The following is a 25,450-nucleotide window of genomic DNA, read 5'->3' as shown; positions in this document are numbered from 1 at the left end:
GGAGACAGCCGAGCGTCGAGTTGAACGAGACTATGTTGAACTCTGGCGTAGGAATACATACGACTACAAAAAATATTTAAATTGTTCGTACCATTTAAAATCTGACTATTTTTAAGGTATTTGTAAATAAGTTTCCTTGAAAAACAATGCTTTAGCATACATTACATCGAATTCATCAATTATTTTCAAGAACTAAGTCTTGCCAGGAGCAATGATTTGTGCTGAGGTCCAAACACTGTTTCACTTTCGGTTTGTCCGCGTGACTGCATAGGAGAGTTGATTAAAAATCAACTCCCAAAAAAGATATGAATAAAAAAGGGCATATTAAAGAATGAATATGCATGAGTATGGCATTACTTTATTATATTAATTATCATAGCACAGCATTGCATTTAAATTTATTGCTTTATAAAAGGTCAATGGTTTAAATTCTGCTGCCGCTTTAATGAAGAATTTTGACCCGCGTCGATAAATGACCCAGTGTCATTTTTCGGAAAACTTAGTATTGAGAAGTCCGTTGAAAATTGACCCGCGCATGGGATTTTGATCAAGAAATCGGTTCTGAATTCTACAGCAAATAAACACTTAATGATGATAAACAAAAAATACAGTTTAAATTATTCATATTTATTCTTTAGATTAATATGTTTTAACATGAGCATAAACAGTCTCTCGAAAAACATAAACCGCTATCATGTTTAGGTCTCGAATTATCAGATTAATCCTTTGAATATACTGAACTTTTAGCATAAAATCGCCATGTTTTGTGATACCTATATTTCAAATATTTGCTGAAGGGATGAAAATACAAAATTTAATGTACATCATATTGTTTAATTTGATATTTACATCTACTTGTCAAACTTTTTTGGGGGCGGGTTGTAAATACAAAAATTACAATATAACATATCGCGAATTTTGTTCTTACACCAACTAAGTATATCCAAACTATATTTTTAAAAATAGTTGGGTTTTTTTTTGGTTTACATTATCCCAGTAAATACAGCAAAATTTACAGTACGACTTATTTACAACTACTCAGTGAACTTTGTGATATGACAAAAGACAGTTTTGAATTCGCTTATGAGACAAGTTTTACAGCGATGATTTTTTAAGTTCATTTTCCTAAAATTCGTATTTTTTATTACATGAATATTTAGGATACTATTATTACCAATTTGCATGTTACTTTATATATGTTTATACAGTGTATGATGAACAGGATTGAAAAAAAATTCTGCATTACGAAAAATATAGTAACCAAACTGTTGATCTAAATAGTTTTCCTAACACGAACTTGGCATCAATTTTATCCAATTTTTTAGTCACCGAAGTGGTAAATTACAATATTTCAGAAAAATTTGCATATAAATTTATAACCTCTAATTGCTGTAAGATGATTACATGGGTAAGGGTACGCATTAGGTGCAGTCCCTCTCTGCAGAATTTTCGGGGTTAAAAATGTTCTTAATATCTAGTGCTTCATAAATTTCCAATACCCCTTTAACACATCCACGAAAAAGTGTTTGAAAGTTTCAAGTATATATACATGTGTTTAAATCGCGTGGAGCAAATTCCAATTCAAAACTTTGTAATTGGGGTCAATTTTCAACAAGATCATTTTTCAACGGGTGCAATGACAATGACAATTGGGTGAAGGTCATCAGAGATATGAAATAAAAATTCAAGCTGTTAAAAAGTGACCCCGGGTATAAATTTCACGACTTTTGGTCTCAATTTCCAACGTTGAAAAAGCACCCTCGGATCAATATTCAACGTTGAAAAATGACCCCCGGGTCAATTTTCAACCCAGATCAATATTCTTCGTCACCGACACTTGATGTCAATCTTTATTCACTGGGGGGGGGATACCTGTGCATGTTGGATTTGTGTCCAACCCAGGGAGAATTAATAGAGAAATTAAACTGTCACCAACTTACGCTGTAACACCACAGAAACCCAGAATTGTTTAGAGCAATATGAGCTGTATTTTTTTTAAATTTTATTTTGCTGCAAAAACCAGCTATTATGCTAAGTCTGCATCTAACTGAACTTTTATGATAAAAAAGATTTGAAAAATTCATTGATTTTTGTCGAAGAAGAAAGAAATTTCTTCTAAGGAATATATAGCAGATCAATTTTTGTACAGGACGACAATAATTCAATTTTGATTCAATTAAGGCTACTTAATGGCTTTTCCCACTAAAAAAGCCTAACATAATTAATTAAAAAAAAACATTATATTTTTGTCATTTTATAAAAAAATAATATTTTCGTAAAAAAAAAAAAAAACAGCAGGAAATTTGCAGCTCATATTGCTTTAATTATGCTTGGATGAGGTAAACAGGGAAACCAAAAATGTTCAATAGATTATCAACTAAGGTAAAAAAAAAAAAAATGGGGGGGGGGGGGGAGGGGGTGCATGGGCCGTATCCTTCTGATATATGCAAAAAATCTACCTCTAATTACAATTAACCAATACACGCCATAGGAGATATATGCGTATAGTAAACAATATCTAGGCACAGAAACTTTAAATTTGAAGAATTTAATTTCTTCATCCATTTATCTTGTTTGTCTCATTTAACATATTAGGAAGTATCTAGATACCAGGTATTGTGATTCAATTTCTTATACAAATTTTGTACAATTAAATCCAATAAAAAAATTAACTAAAAGAGATTTTATGGTTTCAAAAATTGAAATGACTAGTATAAAATTACTCTGGTTTACTACCATACAAAACCAAGTCACTGTATCTCCAGGAATTAATTATATGTGTATTTTTCAACTATATTTTCCAACTGTATGCAGAACTTCTAATGTTCTCTTGCTTTGACAAACAGTGCTTCCTAAAACTGTACACTTTTGCTCCATATTAGAATGAGTGTTGTCATCAGGTGAAATGTTGACCAGGTCACTGATAAACTACTGCACACACTCGTCTCATTGATACCTACTACACTATATAACAATCATAATTATACCAAGATGGAAACCTTAAATTGTTACATGCACCCTTACAGTGGAAAATGTACATCCAAACATTAAATCATTAGATTGATTATAGAATTACTCCATAATAAGTACAGCTTTTACAGTATTTAAAGGCATAAACTGGCGGAACCCAGATTAGATGAGTATAAGTTCAATAAACAGACACAAAATAGAAGGAACATCTCTGAAGTATGAGTACATTTTTATTGTCATCAAATAACAATTCCAATACATTTGGATTTCATAAAATCTATGAAGTAAGCAACGTTAACATAATTTTTGATCACTTTTCTTTAAAACACACACATACCAGTACAATGAAAATATTCTAAATAGCATTAATAACATTTTCTGTCGTCCATGATAATTACATAATTTTATAAAAATGAACGAACTCTTGTATCAAATCATTCAAATGTATGCATGAAAATTAAAATACCTGTAAACGTTTCAATGTAAACTCTAATTAATGACAACTACAAATGACAAAATGCCCATATGCAATTATTTTTAATCCATGATTCCTGTATACAAAGTAAATTTTAAAGGAAGGCGGTCACTCCAAATAGTGGCATGCAAGACAAGAGCAAAAGTTTATCTTGATTGCTGAAAATTTAGTTCGATGTATGACAGGAAAAAACTGACCTCTGCAAATTTAAATGATGCCACTGTATATTTACTGATTTACATAATCAACATCTACATGTATTAAGTACCTTATCAATGTAATGTGCAACATCTGTGGCAAGATAAACAATAACAATCTTAAGTACAAAAATTTGTCCATTAATTTTCATCCAAATCATTCATGTACAGCACAAATTTTATGTGACTGTATCACAATGGTATACAAAAATATTGCTAGCAAGCCATGAACAAATGCCATTACACTAGGATAAAACTATACTAAATGTTTTGGCATATTATTGATATATGAACGTGACAAATTTTCAATATTTTGAGATAGTCAACCTTCACCAAGAGGAAAGAGAGATAACTCTAATGAGACAAACCAAACAGATTTTGACAGATTGTTCAGTACTTTCTACATCTGGACAACAAATATATACTGAAGTATGTAAAATGTATGCCTGAACCTTATAAAAATAGGATAAGACTTTGTATCTTTACAGCCTATTTTTGACACTAACAAAATTTAAATTAGTTCTCATATTCTTAAACAGTTACAACAAAATACATGTAGTAATATTAGTCCTTTCTCCGTAGCTACCTTTAACAATGTGTTATTTTGATTTGAACAACCTGCAATTAATAGACACGGCAGTGTATAATGTGCGTAAAAATAATAGGTTAAGGTACAATGTTTGATACTGTTTTGGTACTCTAATTCTTAAATTAAATGGGGTTGCTTCATATACCTTTCAATGAAAACATCTGTAACAAAACTATACAGTATAAAAGCCAGCCATGGAGTGTAAGAATATTCATGTACTAAAATCATTTCCCTTAAACTGACAAGGGTGGTGGGAGCTTGTATCTAGGTGCATTAATTAAATGAGTGTTGGTCAATTTCGTTTTGAGGTATTACATCAATAAACTACAATTTCTTGCTTTTCATAGAGGGAGGGGGCCCAGTGTTCAACATATAGTTGACCCTTCACTAACAGCGTCCTTACAACTGGGATACCTGCTAGCTCTCCTTCAACAAATAAAATATGGCATATGATTTTTTTTTCAACTTAAAAAAAAGTTCATATAAAATATATGGGTCCATGTCCCTGTAATATTATTTTTTCAAAACTCTTTAAAAAAAGAAAAAATTATATCACAATTTTGGAATCTTGTTTGCCGCATTGTCGTTTATTAATGGCAGTGTTCATTGATGTCAACCACGACAGCGCGCTTCCAGCCAAAGAAGAAATAGCCCGCTCCCGCCCCGAGAAGGACGGCAATACACAGCCACACGTTGTAGGTCATGAAGACGAGCATCAAACAGTAGCTGACAAACACTTGGATGACATGGAGTAGAGTCTGGGTCAGGTGAGAGCCACTGATCATCGATAATCTGAAACGTAAGGAAGAATCCAATGTAAATCTGACAAACTGATTAAATTGGAAAACTAAAGACATAAAAATTTCACAAAATTAACAGATAATAGTGGATGCACTGCAAATAATATTTTTGAAATCTTTAGACTATCGAGCATGCTGGTACTTATTTATATATATTCTTGTCTAGTGAGGATTCATTCATGTACAATGACACTTTAATGAATCAAATAAGTCTCACTGTTGTACGTACTGGTATGTATCCTGTATACATTTACTTTGATGACAATACAGCCATTATGATTTGATATTGTGATGAAAGTGTTGGCCTTATTTATTAAGTAAGAGACATATGGACATCGATTTACCAGAAATAAGTTGTTAGGGCTAAGTTGATGATAAACTTTCAATATACAAGAAGAAATGTATATACAAAGTTAAACTGTTTAATCCTTCTTTTCCAATACTTATTCTCTACAATACACTATTAAAATTTCTGTACCATTAATGATAACTAATTTTATACCTTTACATATAGGTATTTATGACTTCATAATTTTCTGACATCAAATTGTTTAGAAACAATAAATATTGACATATCACTCAATGACATTCATTGTCAACATCAGTTTAGTAATAATCAGGAATCAAAATACTAGTACTAGCTAAGAAAAGACATTGCAACTATTATAAGATTATAAATATATAAATGAATGGATATCTATGTAGCAAAACAAGAGAATTACAAACCACACATGCATACAATTATGAAGGTGTATATATATTGCAACAGTTGATATATAGAGGATATCTATATTGTGTGATTTTATATTTGCTTTATCCAACGAGTTGAAATGGTGTATATATTCGCGAGGCTTGCCGAGCGAATATAACCATTTCAACGAGTTGGATAAAGCAAATATAAAATCACACAATTATAGATGTTCTATTTATCTCATACAATTTGATTTATATTATGAAGCTTTTGAGACAGTCCCTTGTGTGACCCAAATTGGATTTTTTTTTCAAAGATTAAAAACGATGATGCAACGTTGTGTTATGCGGCTATTGTGACCTTGCGCAATACAATTTAGTACGTCATTCCTGAGATAAATCTAACTGTTTTAATGTAAAGTTTCACTGAAATAAACCTTAAAATAATTTTTTAGCTCTAGATAATTTTTCTTAGAGCTTATTCACTTGATTAAATGGAAATTCCGATTAGAAGACTTGAATAATCAGTTTTGTTGACATACACAAAGTTGCGAATGCTCGTTAGTTTGAATTGACTCGAACGAGGAACAGTTGTTGATGCATGATGTTTAATAAAACAAACACTAGGCTAGCCTTATGATTCAAGAATAAGGATGCTTACTGGTGGTGGAATAAAAGTCTTATGAAACATTATTTCGGTAAGTTCTTGTATATAAACACAACCAGAGAGCGCTCTGTTTTCATCGCGTCGTCAGGATGAACTCGATCCTTGACAGTTAACGTAATTTGTAACTGTGTTAGTTTTATAAACTTCACAAAGCAAATTGAAAGTTGGAAGTGGGCTAAATTTATCAAAAATCTTGACAAACAAGAAAAAAGGGTCTTGTGGTTACGGTTTTGAATATCTTTGCAAAAAAGGTAGGGGGGGGGGGCTACCCCCCCCCTCACAATAGCCCCCCGGTTCCGACGCCTGTGCTACGCAGTTATGTGTTTTCCTTCATATTTGTAACTTTGACAAAAATTTTATATTAATTTTTGTAGTAGATATAGTTATGTTGAAAGTACTAGCAAATTTTCGAAAATAGGTCACTGAAGCGTTGAAGCGAGGGGCTGTGTCAAAAGTAGTTCCGACCGGAAGTATTTGATATAGCATCACCCGTGTGATATAGCAAAGGTTTATCACACGGGTAATATTCACCACACGTATGAGATAAAATATACGTAATACTTCAGGTCTCTATCATCTGAGACCAGAAGAGGAATTCCACCACCACAAAACAGGCTTTAACCAGTCACCATTGTAACGGGCCAGTTCAAGGTTAAGGTCATGGTTTACAACTTACAACTAAAAGGTTTCAAATGAAAATGTTGCATCAAGGATTGTTCCATGAGATTGTAAGGACTGCAACTTTGTTGTAAATTAATCATTTTGTTATAAAACACAGTCTAGAATGCCTATAAACCCACAAAGCTTTATTTGAGCGTACTTATTCTTAACACTACATGTCACATTTATGCTGTTTTTTCTTCAAAACTTTCAAGAGGACAAAAGACTTTTTTAACGGTGGTGTGGGGGTGCATTTTTAATGATGTATCTTGTTTTTCTGAATGTACTTGCATCAAAGAACTATATATGATATTAGTCAAATTTGGCCCCCGTAATTTGCTTTTTTAAAAATGATTCAGGTACATTAATTAGGGCTTTTCGACTTTCGGTCGAAAAGACCTATTGTTTTCGTTCTGTTTTATTACTATTATTCTTCTCGACAAAGTTTCGTCATGGATTTTTTGAAAATGGAACAGAAAAATAAAAATTTAATGTTAGATTCTTTTAGCAATTGTTTAGTTCTCCCGTATGTCCCTTTTTGGACTTCCGGTCTATATACTTCCGGTTTACACATGCAAAAAACAAACTATTAAAAGGACCTTTGTATCTATTTTATTTTTTGATTATAAACTAAGAAATTTTGGATTTAGATACTTCATAGTATGATATACAAAATCGTAAGCGACAACTTTTTTGTATCTCTTGCTGTTTTTGAGATATTGGACTTCAAACTATGAAAAACGGGGGAATTAAAAAACTGAAAATTGAAATAACCACCAAATTTTTTAAATGAGGAATTGAAAATTTTAAAACTGTCATAATCATCATATATTTAAAGTTTCGTTTGAAACCGTTGAGAACTTCCGGTTTTATAAGTTGATAAAAAATCGTCTATGGGTGTTTTAATGTTAATAAACTGAATTCACGCGTGCCACTTTTTCTCAAACAGTTTTCAAGTAAATATTTCCATATTTAATATTTATGTTGAGGGACCTAATTTGTAGACCGGAAAATGTTTTGAGATAAACATTTTGAAAGATAAGGGATCTAGAGGGGTGAAAGCTAAAAACAACCCTTTAGCTGTATCTTTTTTATTTTTCATCCGATTTTTAAAATCTTTTCGGTTTTAAGTTTTGAGTAAAGAGTAAAATTTTAAAATTATGGTCCGTAGGGACATTTTTTGACTTCTTTTAGGAGTATTAAGGGTGTGAATATTGCAACTTTTTAAAAGTTGAAAAAGTGATTTACAAAGAGTTATCTCGCATTGCTCAATGAACGTAGAACATTAATACTCTAGGCATACCACATTTTCTATTTGAGAAAGGAATGCTTACTTTTTTATGATTTTTTTGGAAATATTTTTTTAGAAATTAAAAGGATATTTACTTTTAAAGTGCTGAAGTTATCTTTTTTTGACATTGCATTATTTATAAGGTTATATTTCTAATAGGCAACTGATTATACCAAGGCGGTGAAGAATTTTTAAATAAAAAGTAGATACGATTTTACCTGACAATTACAATCAAAAAAGGGAAAAGGGATGTCGAAAAGCCCTTACTTTTTGTTGAAGACAAAAAAAGTTGTAGTTTGTTGTGTTATTTTATAAACGAGTTGACATAAAATATGTTTTTCACCTACCGTATTCATTTGCTTTATATGCACTCACTGGCAGTATATGACGTCAGAAGTGATGCTATTTTTATAATTCAATCAAAATCATGCAGTCAAAAATTTACATTTTTCTTATCTTTTTTGAATGGGAAATCTAGAGCCATTATTTGAACAAGAACAAACTTTTTGTCACTTATAAGTATTGGAGAGATACATCTTTGGTGAAAATATATTGTTTGTTCAAGCAGTCGCTTAATGTTTCCTTAAAGTAAAACTGCTTCAAAACAAGCCGTTTTATGCTAAAAAAAGAGAAAATGGCGGGAAAAGGTTAACTTTAAGATGTCATATTTTTAAGTTGTGGGCACTAAAATCAAAATGAAAATTATGAAAAAACTTCAAATGTATATTTGTATAAATAAAACAAAGAATTACAGTAAAATGACAATGTTCATTTAAGGGGGCCATTTTAGGCTCAAACCATATGTAGTCCTTTAGTTATCTAATCAAGTATCACCATTTATTATTCATGTCATAGCACTGTTCGAGACTAGATGGCTGATAAATAAACAAATGCATTCCAAACATGCTTCCCCTAATGCTGAAACAATGTCATGGTCAAATCTAACCCCAATAAATGAACATGATAACCAACTTTTTCTATTCCTCCCAGTGCCAGGAAAATTCTGAACTATAAAAAGAATTTAGGTCCAACCTTCACCTCTAAACCAGAAAACTGCAAAGTACCACTACCAGATACAGTATACCACGGTTTAAAGACCCTAATAAATCTGTGTCGTATGAAGACTGATTAAAATGTCCTTATTATGAAAAAAATTGTGGTTTTAACATGATTTAAAAACCAACAATGTGGAAATCAAGAAAACAACGAAAACTAAACAGAAGGGTACAAAATTAATAAATGTTAATAACTGAATAGGAATAACCACAACAAAACTGGAGCATTCAAGTTACCTTCCATCAAGTATGGACCTACTGAAAAGCACTTCATCGCTGTATCAAATAAAACAGGTTATGCATCAGGTTCTTTAATGTATAAAAATACACCAGGGACGTTCTGATTAACTGCCATTAGTAATTACAGGTAATTGATCAATCTTACATTCTGTGCCTATTTGATCACGGAGTCTACAGAGACCCCATTTCCGTGTATCAGGTCACAAGTCAGGAGAAAAAATCTGAGAAATTAAGCTGGAAGATGTTTCTGAAGCTGACTTCATACTGTTTAAAGCTTTTCAGTACAAATAAGCTACATGTGGTTAATACAGTCAAACTTCGTTATCTCAAACTAAATCGGACTGTCTAAAAACTTCGAGATATCCGTGCATTCAAGAGTAAAATACTTAAAAAATAAGTAGTTGGGACTTACAAATCACTTTGACATATCCATTGTATACATTCGAGATATCAAAGTTCAACTGTATATGGTTCTATAAAGGCTTACATGTCACTCTTAAATTATAATTCTGCAGCACATACATCATTTCTCACTACCCAATACCCCACTGAACCCAACACCTTACTTTGTAGCAGACATGCTATGATAATTAGGTTTTCTCACGACTAGGGATTTGATGGGTGTTGAGAAACATGTATCAATAGTGTTGAGAAACATGTATCAATCTACATCTAGCATGATATAAAAGCAGATATTTTCAAATGGTGATAAAAAAGTCACCCAATTGATTGGTTCTCTTTTGGTTTGTAATCTATAGAAATTCCATTGCTGAAAGTTAAAATAATCAGGGGTTTCTTATTAACATTGCATTGATTTATGATCTGACAATATTAATTTCATAAATCTTATAAGTCTTTCATTACAAATACATTTTCTTCCACAATAATAATTTTCAAAACTCATTTTGAATCTGTTATTCTTAGTTCAAATTAGTTTTCCTTTATCTCAATCTTTTCTCCATCTTCAGTAGCTTAACAGTATATGTATATCAAAGCTGACATGAATTCATAAATATGCATTATTTTCCGTTTATCTTTGACTATACCGCCATATTAGCTGTCAATTTCTATTGTTCTGCTAATCACTACACCCTCTTGCAAAGGTCAAAAGCACTATTCATGCTTTACTGCATTCAGGTATTTCCTTCATCAGAATTCGTTACACTAGACGGAAAGCTTTAAATAAACGCGCCTTGAAATATAATAATATGACAACCACTGCAGTGGTAAGGAATATCCAATGAAAGTTAATTCCTTCTCCGTGCCATGAAGGCCATGAAGGCACATAGGGTCGGTACATATCCCCGGTTTCCATGGTGCTAAGCAGATAAGAGCCACTGACTCTTGGATGTGACACCAGTCCATCGCAGGTTAACTCCCAGCATAAGCCAGTAATTTCAGCTGGGTGGACTGAGACAATGTAGATAAAGTACCTTGTCTAAGTGCACAACACACAACATCAAGTAACCACAGCAGGGTTTGAACCAGCGACCTTTTGGATACTGGCCTAACCCTATGACCACTGAGCCATGTACTGCATATCCAATGAAATACGAAACAAAACATTGGATAGATGAAACAAAGCAGAAGGAAATCCAGGTACACATATTTCAAAAATTTTTGATCATTGTAGAACACGTTCCTGTGTTGTATTTTATAATTTTGCACATGTGCAAAACACACACTGTAGCAGATTGTGCAGTGACAGCATGCAGGGCTTTAGAAAATGGAGTGTTTTTTAGAAACTGATAAAAGCGATGTTACGTTGTTTATACATTCTTGGATTTACTATCACTTATCTACTGTGTTGGATGTAGTGCAGCTGGGGTCTACAATAATATGGAGACATTATGCACTCTGTATAAATGACACAAGTTCGATGTGCATGTGAAGTAAGACAACATAGTACTGTATGTGCAAGATATTGCAGAAACATTGGAATTTCTATCTAAGAATACACCAGTACCATCTTTTATTTTTTTTTGATTGTAGTTTCCTTTATTCATTTCTACAAGCACATAACTACATTGTGTAGTTCTATCATTTGGAAGTCTGTGCAACCTAAATGCCTCAGTTCGAAAGCAACCGACCATAACTTTCTCGGCCAGTATATATACTCCAGCGACAGTTGAGGAGTGATCGAAACTAATGTGGCGATCAAATGCTTTTTATGAATCCATGTAAGCTTTAATGTAAAATGTATTTCAAAGCTTTAAATGTAACCGTTTATCACATTTTACAGGAGCAATTAAAAGATGTACAAGTAGTACATGTATAACCTGTGCACTTGAATTCTGATTTAATTTCATTAACTAAAAGGCAAAAAAAAAAATTGTTTATCTTTTTAACTATCATAAATTATTTGCATCAATTCCTAGAATTATAAGTTTGATTATTTGTCCACTTTGGCAGTACCTGCTTTTGACCTGAGGGTCTGACAGTCCCTTGGTTCCGATGGTCACTTCCTGGTACTTGGACCCTGATACCAGCGCTCTCTTAAGGAGGTACTCGCGCAAAACCTTCAGACCCTCATACAAAACAGCAAGACAGAAGATGACGATACAGGCCCCGACCATTCCTACAACACATTACAAAACATTCAAATTGGAGTATCACTCTGGATTGCTCCCCTTTATTACCTGTAACAATGCAAAAACACAAAATTAAACCTAGATGTTGAAACAATGTGTTACCTGCCACTGACTTGGTCTGAAGCCCCTCAAATAAAATGTATTCACAGTTGCCCGTATGGAAGAACATCTAAAAGAAGAAGAACAAAAACTATTAATTCTTACAAAGAAATTCACAATAAGTCAGTTAGGCAATTAAATCATAATGTAAAATGAATGAAGATATATGGTGTGAAAAATGCAATAAAGATATTGCCTTCAATTTTATAATATTACACAGGCTATAAGAAATTAATATTTAAATTTTCATTCATTGCAGTATCAGGTCAAATGCTGCTGCATTGATTAATTTTTTTTACCTTTGCAAATCTTGCAATAAAATCTAAAAATAAAAGACCTATTTTCTGCATTATATTTTTTTGGCCTGAGAAAAATTCAATTTAGAAAATTATTTAGAAGTTCCTTTTCCACAGATATGACCATTATGAGATTTGCATTTCTCCCTGATCTGAATTTTTGAGCATATAGTGCATGGTCAGTTTTAGCTACATTTGCATGATAATTAAAAATCACAAGTTGTTCCATATTAGTTCTTGATAATAAGATGCATTAAAGATTTTTCCTTTGGATTCCAAATTAGAATTTTGCACCCTTCAGTCATAGATCCAAAACTGGTCTCAGGACCACTTTTCTAGAAGTTCTAATATACACACTATGAACAAACTGTGAAACTTTTACAGATGGACTGACTCTGCTCAACAAGTGATCTAAGAAACTCCCTAGAGCTTACGGTGAGCTAAAAAACTCTAAGCTTCTTTATACTTACAGCCATCCCATTGCCACATTCATCAGAACCATTCATTGGCATGTGCATATCATGGCCCATATCATGGCCCATACCACCGGACCCGTGATCATGGCCACTGCCCATGTCCATCCCCGTGCTGTTGTGATGCATGTGATGATCATGGGTCATTCCTGTCATCCCTGTGGAATTCATGTCCATCATCATCGACATTGTCTGTAAATTAAACAACACAGCTGTATAGATCACAATGCTAAAACATAAATAACTCCCCTTGTAACCCTGGATAGTTGATGATAATTTTTTTGTGCATAATCAACATTTTGTTTTTAAATTACTGGTTAATGCTTTTCAGTGTTTGATACACAATATAAAAAAGTTAATAGTGAAAAAAGATTTCCCTTTCTTCCTATGATATGAGTTAAGATTACTACAACATGGTTCATTCATGCAGAATTTAAAAACCTTTTTACTGTTTTGTAAACCTTCTAATTCAAACCTAAATGAATTATGAATACTGCACTAGATGTTTGGATGTCAATGAGAGAAAAAATCCAGAAAGAAATATTTCTTACGTTCTACATACGGCACATGTACGGTAAATCAAATTCTTGAAAAAGTGTCTTATTTCTGAAAACTGGTGACATTGAATTTTGAAATTCAAGCAGCAGTATATTTTTCAAAAATAAACTTTCAAGCACTTTTTAGTTTTTTTTTTCTGAGACCAATATTGTAGAGACCAATTCCTGTGTTAGTACTAGGACTGCCAACGAGTACTCAAAGACTGAAATTGCTTGGGTCATTGACTCATGCTTGGTCACTTGGTCATGCTGATCATCAACAGAAAACTTTTAAGTTGGATACTCATTGTACAGTTGACAAAATTAGAAATATCTTATTAATATTTCACAACATATCAAAGTAGAGCAAATGAAATAGCCACTTTCTTTACTCCCTATCATAATTTACTGAAACAAGACACATGTTGGGTCATGCCTTAGGTTTTATATTTATCTCAATAACATGTCTATATTGGTCTATATAAAAAAGTTTCAAAAAATTTGAAATCCAAAACATTTACGGTAGTTCAAATAATTAACAGCTCTAGTTTGGGGTAAACTAACATTGCCTCTGGTAGAAGGCTACTGCCTTTCTAGCGTAAAGTGAATCAAAGTCCAACTAATACATAACCTTAAGTTTGTTTGTTGTGAGATAACAACTATGCAGCCAGACTTCTTAAAACATTTTTAATTAATAATTTATGTTTCAATTTAGAAAGACAAACTGTAGGTTCCATGTACTCAGATTTGGAATCAAATCAACAGGCAAAACTTGATCCAATTAGTTTTGGTTCAAATCTAAATTTACTTTCTATTTTAATGGATAAAGTCAACAAATGACATAATTCCTTTACATAATTTCTTGGAGAGTAATACACACCCAGATATAAAATTTCTATGATTTTTTAGAAAGACTTGCTGAAAAACTTGAAATATGTTGATAACATACTTAACTCAATTTGTTTATTCCAAGGCACAACAAAATCTGTTTAGGATAAAAGTAGGTATTTGGGGCACTTGATACTGTGAGGTAAGACCAAGACTAAACGTTTAACAATTAGAGCCTGTCTTCCGTTAAAAACTCCACTGATAAATTTTATGAAGGGAAAGCCCTCAACTCAAACAACCCAAATAGATAGAGGACTAGTAAAAAACTCTATCAGCTGGTTCTGTGACACCTGAAGATAATGCATCACCTGTCCCAACTATCAATCAAAGTACATGTACTGAAGTACTGACGGGAGTTGATTTTATCGATTATCATTTATTCAAAATCAATGATATGTGATTTTGCATGGCAAGTAGTATCAGTAATCGAAATATTTCTGAAAAATTGTATGGATCCAGTCAAGATTGAACTTTTGTCTTGTTCAACCAAATGCTCAACTGTCTCCGTTTATCTCCGACAAGCAAGAGAGACTCTGTTTTGTCGGATATTAACGGAGACAGCCAAGCGTCTGGTTGAACGAGACTACATCGAACTCTAGCGTAGGAATACATACCACTTTAAAAAATATCTAAACTGTTTGTACAATTTAAAATCTTATTATTTTCATGGTATTAATGAATAAGTTTACTTGAAAATCAATGCTTCAGAATACATAGCATCGAATTTATCGATTATTTTCAAGAACTAAGTGTTGTCAGCGGTACTGATTTGTGCTTAGGTCCAAACACTGTTTCACTTTCGCTTTGCCCGAGTAAGAGCATAGGAGAGTTGATTAAAATCAACTCCCAAAAACAGTTACGCAAGACAATTTGGTCCGAAGCTTTGTAGGAGAATGGAAGGTCCATGCAACTCCCACTGTATTATATATCATTTTATTTCCATCAAGAATATATAACTACTATGAAGGTAATTTATGTATCAATACATACATTATTAATGCAGCTTCATGTGCTTTATGTGCATGAATTTACATTTCCTAATTATATGTTGAATCAAGTTTTTACAGAAAAGAATTTTTTTTTTTTCATTAGGAGGAAATTTATAAAGATGGTTAATTGAATGCCACATTCTTGATCTATGCTTCCACATGTATTTATCTTATAAGCAATTTATCTCCAACTCTTCAATCAGGTTAAAAGCAATTCATTAGTTACGCTAAATCATCTGATAGCATAAAAATATAGTAAGTGCATGAATGTTCACTGTTTCAACAAATGGGCAGAGACCTAAACGGATTGAGAAATTAGACTACACCCCAAGAAAACCAAACCGAAGGTTGACCATCTGTGAAAACAAAGAACATGAAGAAAACCAAAAAAACCCCCAAAAAACCAAAACCAGATCTACTTTGTAGGTCTGCCTAAATAAGAATACAAATTTTAAAATTGATCCATCTGCTGATATACATGTAAAATGTACGAATAAATGGAAATAAATTGTCCACCTCTGAAAATTACAAAATATCTAAAAAAATTTAAATTTATTAAATCAAATGTTCACAAAATTTGATATTACTTATTTAAGTCTTTAACTAACGGACGATCATCTTAATACTCTTTTAAATTTTTTACATGAAATGCAATTTTTTCTTTTCAAGTTTCGATCAATTCATTAAAAGTCCAAGGCCAAATAAATACCGTACATCTGATCTCTGGATTTTCATGAATTCATTATTTTATTCAGTTAACCCTTTGTTGAATATCTTGGCACACAAAACCACATATTATGTATTAAATTATTCATACCTAAAATCATTTCAAAAGTAATATCAATCACAAAATTTAACTCAAATCTTTTCTCAAATTTTTTGGGTCAATAAACTTCAATATATGGTTAAACTGATTTTCTTTGATAAGATCTGTAATGATTGCCTGGATTTTTAGTAATCTTGCAACATAGAGACCAAGTCCTGATCTCTGTGTTAGCACAGCATGAAAACAATGTTTTCTGGCACAGATTTTTGGGAGCCAACACAGGACATGGGCAATAACAACAGAAACATTTCCTGCTGAAGTCAAAACTTCACACAACTGCATGGGTTCATTGTGTGGAAAATATCTGTTACCTGAATGATCAATTTCTTTTCTTTCACACATTCAAGCATTTACATGTGAATGTATAAAACTTCATAATTATGCTGTCATACATTATAAAATATCAATAAAGATAAATGAAAATTAAAAACAATATCTAGAAAAATACCTTTTTGTTTCAAAAAGAAACAATACATATTAGACAGAGTGAATTTATCATTATTGTTTTTTAAAACTTGAATTCAATCTAAATAAATTGAAAATAAATACCATATATATTAAATGATTTGATAATGATATGACCTTCATCTTGTGCAAATGATCTCAGCTCAGGGTCATTATACATCCTACAGTCATGAACAAGGTCTAAATTTTGATAAATCTTTTTTAAAAGGTTTAGGACAAGACAATCAAGCTGGATGACTGATAATAATACTAATAATTCCTGTATTCCCCTCCCCCTCCCCAACATAGCTTGCAGAGAAAAAATACCAATGTTCACTATTAGCTTGTGTAAGAAGAAGTGATAGCCATGAAGTAGGGGATCCTAAAGACAAAACGACATGTAGTGTATCTGTCTGTTCACAAAAAAAAATACATGCACATGTAATTACAAGGATAAAAATTTAAAAAAAGAATGATAAAGGTAAGCTTATAAAATTATACTGAATTAATGTTTCTTGATCTTCTTGAAGTGCATCTTTTTCATCAATCATTGCATTACATAAACGAAAGAAGATGGGGTCATCTATGCATGCACACGAACACATAACAGTTAATACACTTTTTTTTATTCATATTGGGAGTAGTGAAGATTTTAAGAACATTCTAGATATCCTGAATACTGATGAACAAAACGTTTCATTGTGTTGAAACCTGAAAAGATAATCCTCTTGCTAGGTTTTATAATGATTCAGCTCATGTTATCTATATTTTTAATCTATTGCATTATATTTACATTTTCCAGTGTCTTTGCCTGTGATAGCACTACGTATCAATTTTGTACTATATAACCCATAATACAAATGACGCCAAATTGAGGCGCCAGCGGGGTTTGCTTATTTATATTTAAATATTTAATCGTACGATGGCTTAAAATTATATAAATATAAGTAATAAGGAATCATTCTTTGAATATTATGAGGTGATAATTTCGGTCGGGGCGTGATCAAATCTATCATAAAGCCCTTCGGGCTTTATTGGATTTGATCATGCCCTGACCAAAATTATCACCACATAATACTCAAAGAATGATTCCTTATTCCTTATATAATTTTTTTTAAAACTGTCTTATTTTAATCTTATTCTGGCGGAGACAATGTTTCATTTAAGTTATATGTACAATAGGGGTACCCTTTATGCAATATTTTGCCAAAATGACTAAGTTCAACAGCTGATATTTTTTTCAGAAATTATCAGAATTTAAAATCCTAGCAATATGCACACCTCTCGTAAATAATTGATCTGCAAAAGAACAACTTTTCATCTTGAAAACTGTAGGAGTATTTATCGGTACAATAGGAGTAACCTGCGTGAATATGCAATATTTTGCAAAAAAATGACAAAGTTCACAGCTGGTATTTTTTTCATAAATTATAACAATAAAAGCAACAGATGAAATAAACTTGTCACTTCAACATAAAAATTGTAATATTTTACTTTTCAATTAACACAAAATAGTAAATGGTAATTATTGTACATGTATCAATAAATTGAATTCATTGTGGAAGTTGTACATTAATTCATTAAAATGGAATCCCTATTTCACAAGTAAAATTCTTAGAAATTGAAGATTTACCTGAGTGGTCCCTAACACCTATTACACGATACACCTGCCTCTAAATGGGATATGATTGATACGAGCCTGACTGTTACTTCATAGAGTCCAAGAGAGAGTTATATTATCAAGACCACAGATATAAACCCACAGATGAGCAGGATCGTACACAGCAAATATTTACTAAACAGTGGCGTTTTGTATTTTCAGCACTTCACTCAAGTATGTAGACTGATAAATGTGACTGAGGCAGGTATGGTAGAAGTGCAAAGGGGAAATGAATCAGAGAAACAGACCAATTGATATTAACATTTCCCATCTTTTTTGCTACATCTTGAGATTTCTATCAATTCTTCCTCTGTTTATTTTTAATTGACAATTATCATCAAGAGGATGTGATATGACGTTCCAAATGACTCGTTTCAAACCAATGTCCTAAAATTTGTCTACCGTACTTGTAGCTAGTATTAAACTTGTTTATATATTGCTTGAATAAAATGTTGTTGAACATGTATTGGTCTTAAATTGTGCATATCTTTGTTCAAGTGGCTGTCAGAGATAATATCTCCCCTCTGTCTGTCTGGGGTTAACCTAGGGATCTCAAAAGAGATACAGCTACACTTTTTACCAAAGAAATGATTCTGTTTATTTTCCTCAATAATATTGTCACCAAAGAATATATATTACATAGATATGTAATAACTTATACTTTGAGAAATTATTAAAGTTCATATTGACAAAACACATGAGACTCCAAATATGACTTTCAAAATATACATATGTATAATGACTTTCTCAATATTCCCCAAAATATATCTGAGTTTCTCATTAATTTGAACACCCCATCTTGGTACCAAAATCAAGTGTGCGAGCACTGAGATCTATTTATACCTATTCTGGGATATACCACCCGAGTGATCAACAACTGAAAAACAGCCTTGTCCTTATATAATTCTGGACCTTGAATGTGTAAACGTGACATCTAGAGGGTACCTTTCTATAGTCCCATTGCACAAAGTTGTAAAACTGAGACAGCGTATGAAATTTGATAACATAAGAATAAATGGCAGTACACATGTACTGAGAATTTTAAATGTACTTCATGCAGAAAAGTACACAGGTACTGAGAATTCTAAAAGTACTCCATGCAGAAAAGTACAAGGACTGTTAAATTAAAAAAGACAAAATGCCTGATCCCCTCCAGAAAGACCGGACTTCCTGTGCATAACACACCTGTCTGATTATTGAATATCAACAGATAACAGGTGTTTGTCACCTGATCATACATTTGCCTTTCTATTCAATTACAGCAGTACAGCTGTCCTCCTCCAAAAAACGTCAGCAATAACAATGACTGCATGCAGATTGATAAAGATTTGTTAGCTTTACTATAATGCTTATCGCGAGAAGGATTCAGATTTGTCTGCCTCATCTAAATAATGAAATAAAATGACAACACAAGGTGTTGCTCATAAGGTTGTAAACAAGTTCATTGCCATGATAATTTACAGTACCTTTATTCAGTATATTCAATTTGAGTTTATTGTATCCAATCTGAGTCTATTGTATCTTTTGATAACAACAAGGGATACAGGACAAGACAGGGTCCCCATTCAGACAATACATTTGTTTATCAGCTTATATATTTATTTTTGTTTCTTATACATGTACTTTTATCATGTTTGGGTCAATTGGCTCTTATTCCCCACAACTAATTACTGTCCTTTTCTACTAAAAATATTTGAAGGTAATATATAGCCGTACACTGCCTGTTTATTGCCACATATGTAAACTTGATTTCAAAAGGAATTGATATGGTTGACCTATTTCTTCAAAGATTAGCACAGCTGAATACTGTCATCCAAACAGAATGTTTACGAAATCTATAATCTAAGGAGACCAAAAGCTAAATAAGAGAATACCTGCCATAAAATCATACCTTGAGGTGACAGTTAACTTAAACAAATTGAAAGATTGAAAGTTTCATAAAAAAAATATTTCAAAACAGACTGACACAGAGCAACAATCACAAAGCACACCTATAGCTAAGATAAAACCACAGTTCTGTATGATTAAACATAACTGTAGATTGATGGTTTAATAATTGTTTTAATAAATCTTGTGTAAATAAAAATAAACCTATAATGAATGACTAAATTAGAATTAAAAGGGGGGGGGGGGGAGAAAAGAATTTTTCAAGCTTAATTTTGATCATGATGTGATTCAACATTTAACATTATAAACAGTACACAATGACCCATCTAGTGTGCAAGATCTCATTGTGTCATTCTAAAAATCATGACCCATTACCATCAATCAATTCATTTAGACATAATAAATAATGGATTTATTCTCTGAGTTTTAAAAAGAAAAGAAATATAGAATCAAAATTTATATAAAAAGAGGGTACTACAAATACCGCAAAATCTGAATCCTAATGCCTACATGTAAAATTTCAATAGTAAGAAAGAAGTGAAGAACTAATAGATCTTTCAGAGTAAAACAATCTGTACATACTGTTGATGACATATTCATCATGTGGCCCATAATGTAAAGAAGACAGAGCAGCACAGCAGCCCAAAACTTGAATCTGGTTGGTCGTACACAAGATCTAATGCGTTCCCTGTCAAACTTGAATCGGGTCAGACGGAGACCGAACTGTTGAATGCAGTCTATGGTGAATAAGATCCTCCCCTTTCTTGAATATCCTTGACTGATTTCGGTTCTTATGTTCTCAACCAGGATGTTTTACCTGTAAATACGTGTACATGCATGAAAAAATAATGTATTTATTGGCAGAATTTAGTTTTTATCACGAACACTTTAAAAAATATATTTATTTCATGCTAATGGTGTTTTCCCTCTGCATCTCATAGTACTAGTATACATAAGACCGTGACTGTCTGCATTTAAATTCCACAACAAATAATTCAGGGAATAAGTGAAGTTTTAAAAAAACGATCCAAAGCTCTCATGCGCAGATACATGAATTTGGGGTTTTTTTTGGAAAAGTTACAGTGATCAAATTAATAATGAACCATTTTTCAATGTCTACTTTCAATTGATTGGTATTAAATAATATTGTAAACAACACTAGATGGTGAGCAATTGTCATCAGTAAAATTATGTAGATAACAATTTAAATGATTCATCATGAACAGGATATGGATGAATCTCATTGAGAAAAAAAGTTAAAATATCACATTTGAAAAAGAAAACAACTTTACATCTATATTAAACCTACTACCAGGTACCAGAATCTTATATTGAGAGATCTATAGAAGAAATCCATTTTTTGCAAATAGTACAGGAATTAAACTTACTTACCTAAAAATACCTACTACTTGGAATCTTATTTCTATATTTCTTGCCTTTACAGCAAAAATAGATCTAAGACAAATCTATGAAAATCTAAAGTCAGACACGTTCTAAATAAATCTGCTCTTGAAACCAAGTTATACTATTCTGTGGCCTTTTTCAACTTATTGTTATCTTTATCTAAAAATATTATGAATGGCAATTTATGCATAAAAAATAAATGGGCATAACTCCAAAAAAAAGTTCTGTATCAAATAAGAATTTCCTGCAAGAACAGAAAACTACACATTATGTCCTCATCAACTACATATTGTTGAAGTTATGTTCTACTTTGGTCTTTGAGATTTTCACTGACAAATTGTCTCAGTAGTATGGCCAAACTTTTGATTACAAAAGGGCCATAAGTCTCCAAAAAATAATTTAATCTGAATTTCATGTAAATATAAGTATGCATATATCTACACATTATGCTCTTATTAACATCATAAAGTTGACGCAAACTTTTGCTAAGCAATTCAAAATGTACAGTGCTTTAAAAAAAGTGATTGAAGTAAAAAAACATCTTAAATTAATCAAATTAATTTAACCTTTGATTAACTTAACCTGTCTGTGGAATAAAATAATTGATATTTTATTACAACTTTTAGATAACAAGTTGAGACCATTCTCAATTTTCGGTCTAAGAGTCATATGAAAATATAAGTCTAAAATATGTTAACTAGCCAATAATGTATATATTTATGACAGTGTATTCAAAGTGTACAGTACATTTTCATCCAAAGCAAAAACTATAAAGTGTAATTGTATAAATATATATATATTTCAATTATCGAAAAATTTCTTGTAAAATTTCTTAAAGATATACTTGGATTACATTGCAAAGCATCTAATGCTGGTTGTTTGGCAGAATTAAACAGGTTACCACTTTGGTCTAAAATATTATTCTCAAGCATTAAATATTGGAATCACTTGATAACGTTTATTCTTTGGCATTTAAATTATATCAGGGAACAATCAATTCCAATTCCTGGACTAAGAAAATTTAAGGCATCCTAGATAATTTGGGATTTTCAAACATTCGTAATTATAAAAGCACAATTCTATGGTGTTCTGATGGGGCCACTACGACCTTTGCACTTTGCGAAGGCAAAAATGCGATGGCGAAGGAGCGAAAGTTCAAAGATGCGACGGCGAAGCACGAAGATGCGAATGCGAAGGTGAAGAGGCGATACTACTATACTACTATCGCTCCTTCGCCTTCGCAACTTCGCACTCTCGCCTTCGCATCTTCACGCTTTCGCCTTCTCCTTTTAATAATTGTGGAGCTCTCTCCCCCTTTACTGCATGTGTGAAGTTATTAATTTGAATTTTTCGGGCCGGACCCCCCTTTCCCCCTCTAAGTCCATACATGAGCAAGGAGTGTCGCATAATGAAATTAGAATGTTACTGTGTTTGATCCATAATAACCAGACAGTTGGTAAGTGACAAGAGTCTGGAAGTGCATATGTTTACATTATGGCGGACATTATGTTTTATGTAAGTATATAATGATTAGGCATAGCCAGCACTAGTAAACATATATGTCACATAACACATTAAAATATTTATAACATTCATAGTAAGCACAATGGCCTAGCGCATGCGTACCAATAATATCATGGATGAATCGGAAAACCCTGGCGAGTACGCTGCCTGCATCAAATTCTATGTAATCTACCGAGACTTTCTGAATGCTATCAAAAAAGGCGAAGGCGAAAGCGCGAAGTTGCGAAGGCGAGAGTGCGAAGTTGGGAAGGCGCGATAGAAGTATCGCTCCTTCGCCTTCGCATATTCGCATTTTCGCTCCTTTGCCGTTGCACTCTCGCACTTTCGCCTTCGCAACATCGCACTCTCGCTTCTTCACCCTAAAGGCGAAAGTGTGAAGGTCGAAGTGGCCCCATCGGAACACCATACAATTCAACACTTTTTACCAAACATAAAGCAAAGAATTGTTGACCAATGTATCCAAGAGTAATCATCAAAAATTTTTGGCTCAGGAAAACTTTCATTTTTTCACAAATTTTATATGAGAAAAAGAAGTCCTTATGTTGATATACTCAGGAAAAGGTCGGAGAGATCCTCTATTAGTAGAATAAGATTAAGTGCACATAAACTTGCAATAGAAAGTGGTAGATATAATGCCACATTTAGGAATGAAAGATATTGTATTGCTTGTAAAACTGGTGCAATTGAAGATGAAACTCACTTTCTTTTTCAATGTAAAGCCTATTCTCATCTAAGGAACAGCTATTTTAGTAATTTTTATAACATGATTAAAATAAATATTGCCAATAACTTTGACAAAGAAAGATACATTTTACATTTATGTTTAAATAGTGAAATACATACTATTTTAAATATTACCGTTAAATTCATTAATTAATATCTGCATTTCCATTGTTCTTTCCCACTGTAAGCCCATACGGAGGAGCTGCAAATATTTCTCTATAATCGCAATTGCTCTATCTGTATACTATGACGTCATAAAGGTGTAACGTTATATACTTTCCATGACGTTATAGATTAAACCACTAGCCTATATGATACATCATGTGTTTTTCTCTAACTCCATTAAAATTGACGTATTTAATATTAAAACATGTTTTTTGATAACATTTTAAAGGAATTACTGTTATAACATATCATTGATTCTGTTAACAAATCTATGTGAATTAAAAAGATACATTACAAAGTCTGAATGTTTACTTTTGATGTAATAGCTAAATGTCAAGGTCTAGAATAATTAATACAGGGTATTTGCGAGTGGTAAAATGCAAATATAATTTAAGTAATAAACAACGATTATTTAGTGAACATGGCGTTATGAATAGCAACTGCTCTGCTGGCATATTTTCCATGATGGGCTAGCGCATAACGTTAAATAACGTTGTTTATTTCTTAAATGACTGCTTTGAACCAGGGACGTATATACTATAGCAGATACATCCCTGGGAAATGTTATACTGATCTATATAGATTATTAAAAATATATATACTGTACATGCAGTTATTGTAAACATACACTGATGTTCCTGTATATCCATTGGGCCTTTGCCAATTATTGTAATTGTGTTTCAATAAAATATTGTATTTGTACAAACTTCAAAATGGTCTTTTCAATAATTTAAGTTTGATTTAGAAACGGCATATATTCACTATTACTTGTATAACCAGGAAAATACCTGATGGATAAAACAACGTTGTATCACTTTACTTCTGACAAAGTGTCTGAATGAAAAAAGTGCAAAAAAGAATAATATTTTGTCCCAGCTGCTCTTCAGGTTAATATTTTAGATGCTATTTAATAATATATGGCCCATATAGACTAATAGAGACGACCTATTAACTAGGCCTAGGAACAACAGATTATTTAGTTTGTTCTGGTCGTGAAATGAAAAATACTTACGTTTGCTTAATCATTTGATTTCAGAATGAGCAAATTAATCTTTCATTCACGATTTCTAACGTAAGTCATGACCATGCAACAACAACTTTCATTCACGTCAAACTTGAGTTGAAAGGTTAACAAAATTGAGGGCACGTTTTCGAATTGTAATAGTCTTCTAAATTTTAGATATGATACAGAATTTCTTATTTCAAATATTGTGTTTTATCTTAGTTTTATTTTCAGTGGGATTTCTGATTGTGATGTAAAGTAAATTGCAATGAAAACATGAAAGTTCGAAACTAACATAATGGTATTAG

General features: G+C 32.2%; 1 protein-coding gene across 8 annotated transcripts; it reads right to left on the bottom strand.

The window, feature by feature from the left end:
• Positions 1-3,182: 3,182 nt before the first annotated feature.
• LOC105335722 (high affinity copper uptake protein 1) lies at positions 3,183-25,296 on the bottom strand. Of its 8 annotated transcripts, XM_034443820.2 has the most exons (8): positions 25,152-25,296; positions 20,906-21,140; positions 13,091-13,285; positions 12,328-12,394; positions 12,050-12,212; positions 10,356-10,403; positions 9,632-9,670; positions 3,183-5,023 (listed from the first exon to the last, which is right to left on the bottom strand). In XM_034443820.2, the coding sequence occupies exons 2-8, from the start codon at positions 20,933-20,935 to the stop codon at positions 4,822-4,824; spliced, it is 744 nt and encodes a 247-aa protein (XP_034299711.2). In that variant the 5' UTR covers positions 20,936-21,140; positions 25,152-25,296; the 3' UTR covers positions 3,183-4,821. The 8 variants fall into 8 exon arrangements, with proteins under 8 accessions (XP_034299711.2, XP_011438067.3, XP_011438068.3 ...); XM_011439765.4 differs by lacking the exon at positions 9,632-9,670; XM_011439766.4 differs by lacking the exon at positions 10,356-10,403.
• Positions 25,297-25,450: the final 154 nt, after the last annotated feature.

The sequence above is a fragment of the Magallana gigas genome, chromosome 2 (genome assembly GCF_963853765.1).
Source record: "Magallana gigas chromosome 2, xbMagGiga1.1, whole genome shotgun sequence".
NCBI lineage: Eukaryota > Metazoa > Mollusca > Bivalvia > Ostreida > Ostreidae > Magallana > Magallana gigas.
This window is presented reverse-complemented; position numbering and strand designations above follow the sequence as displayed.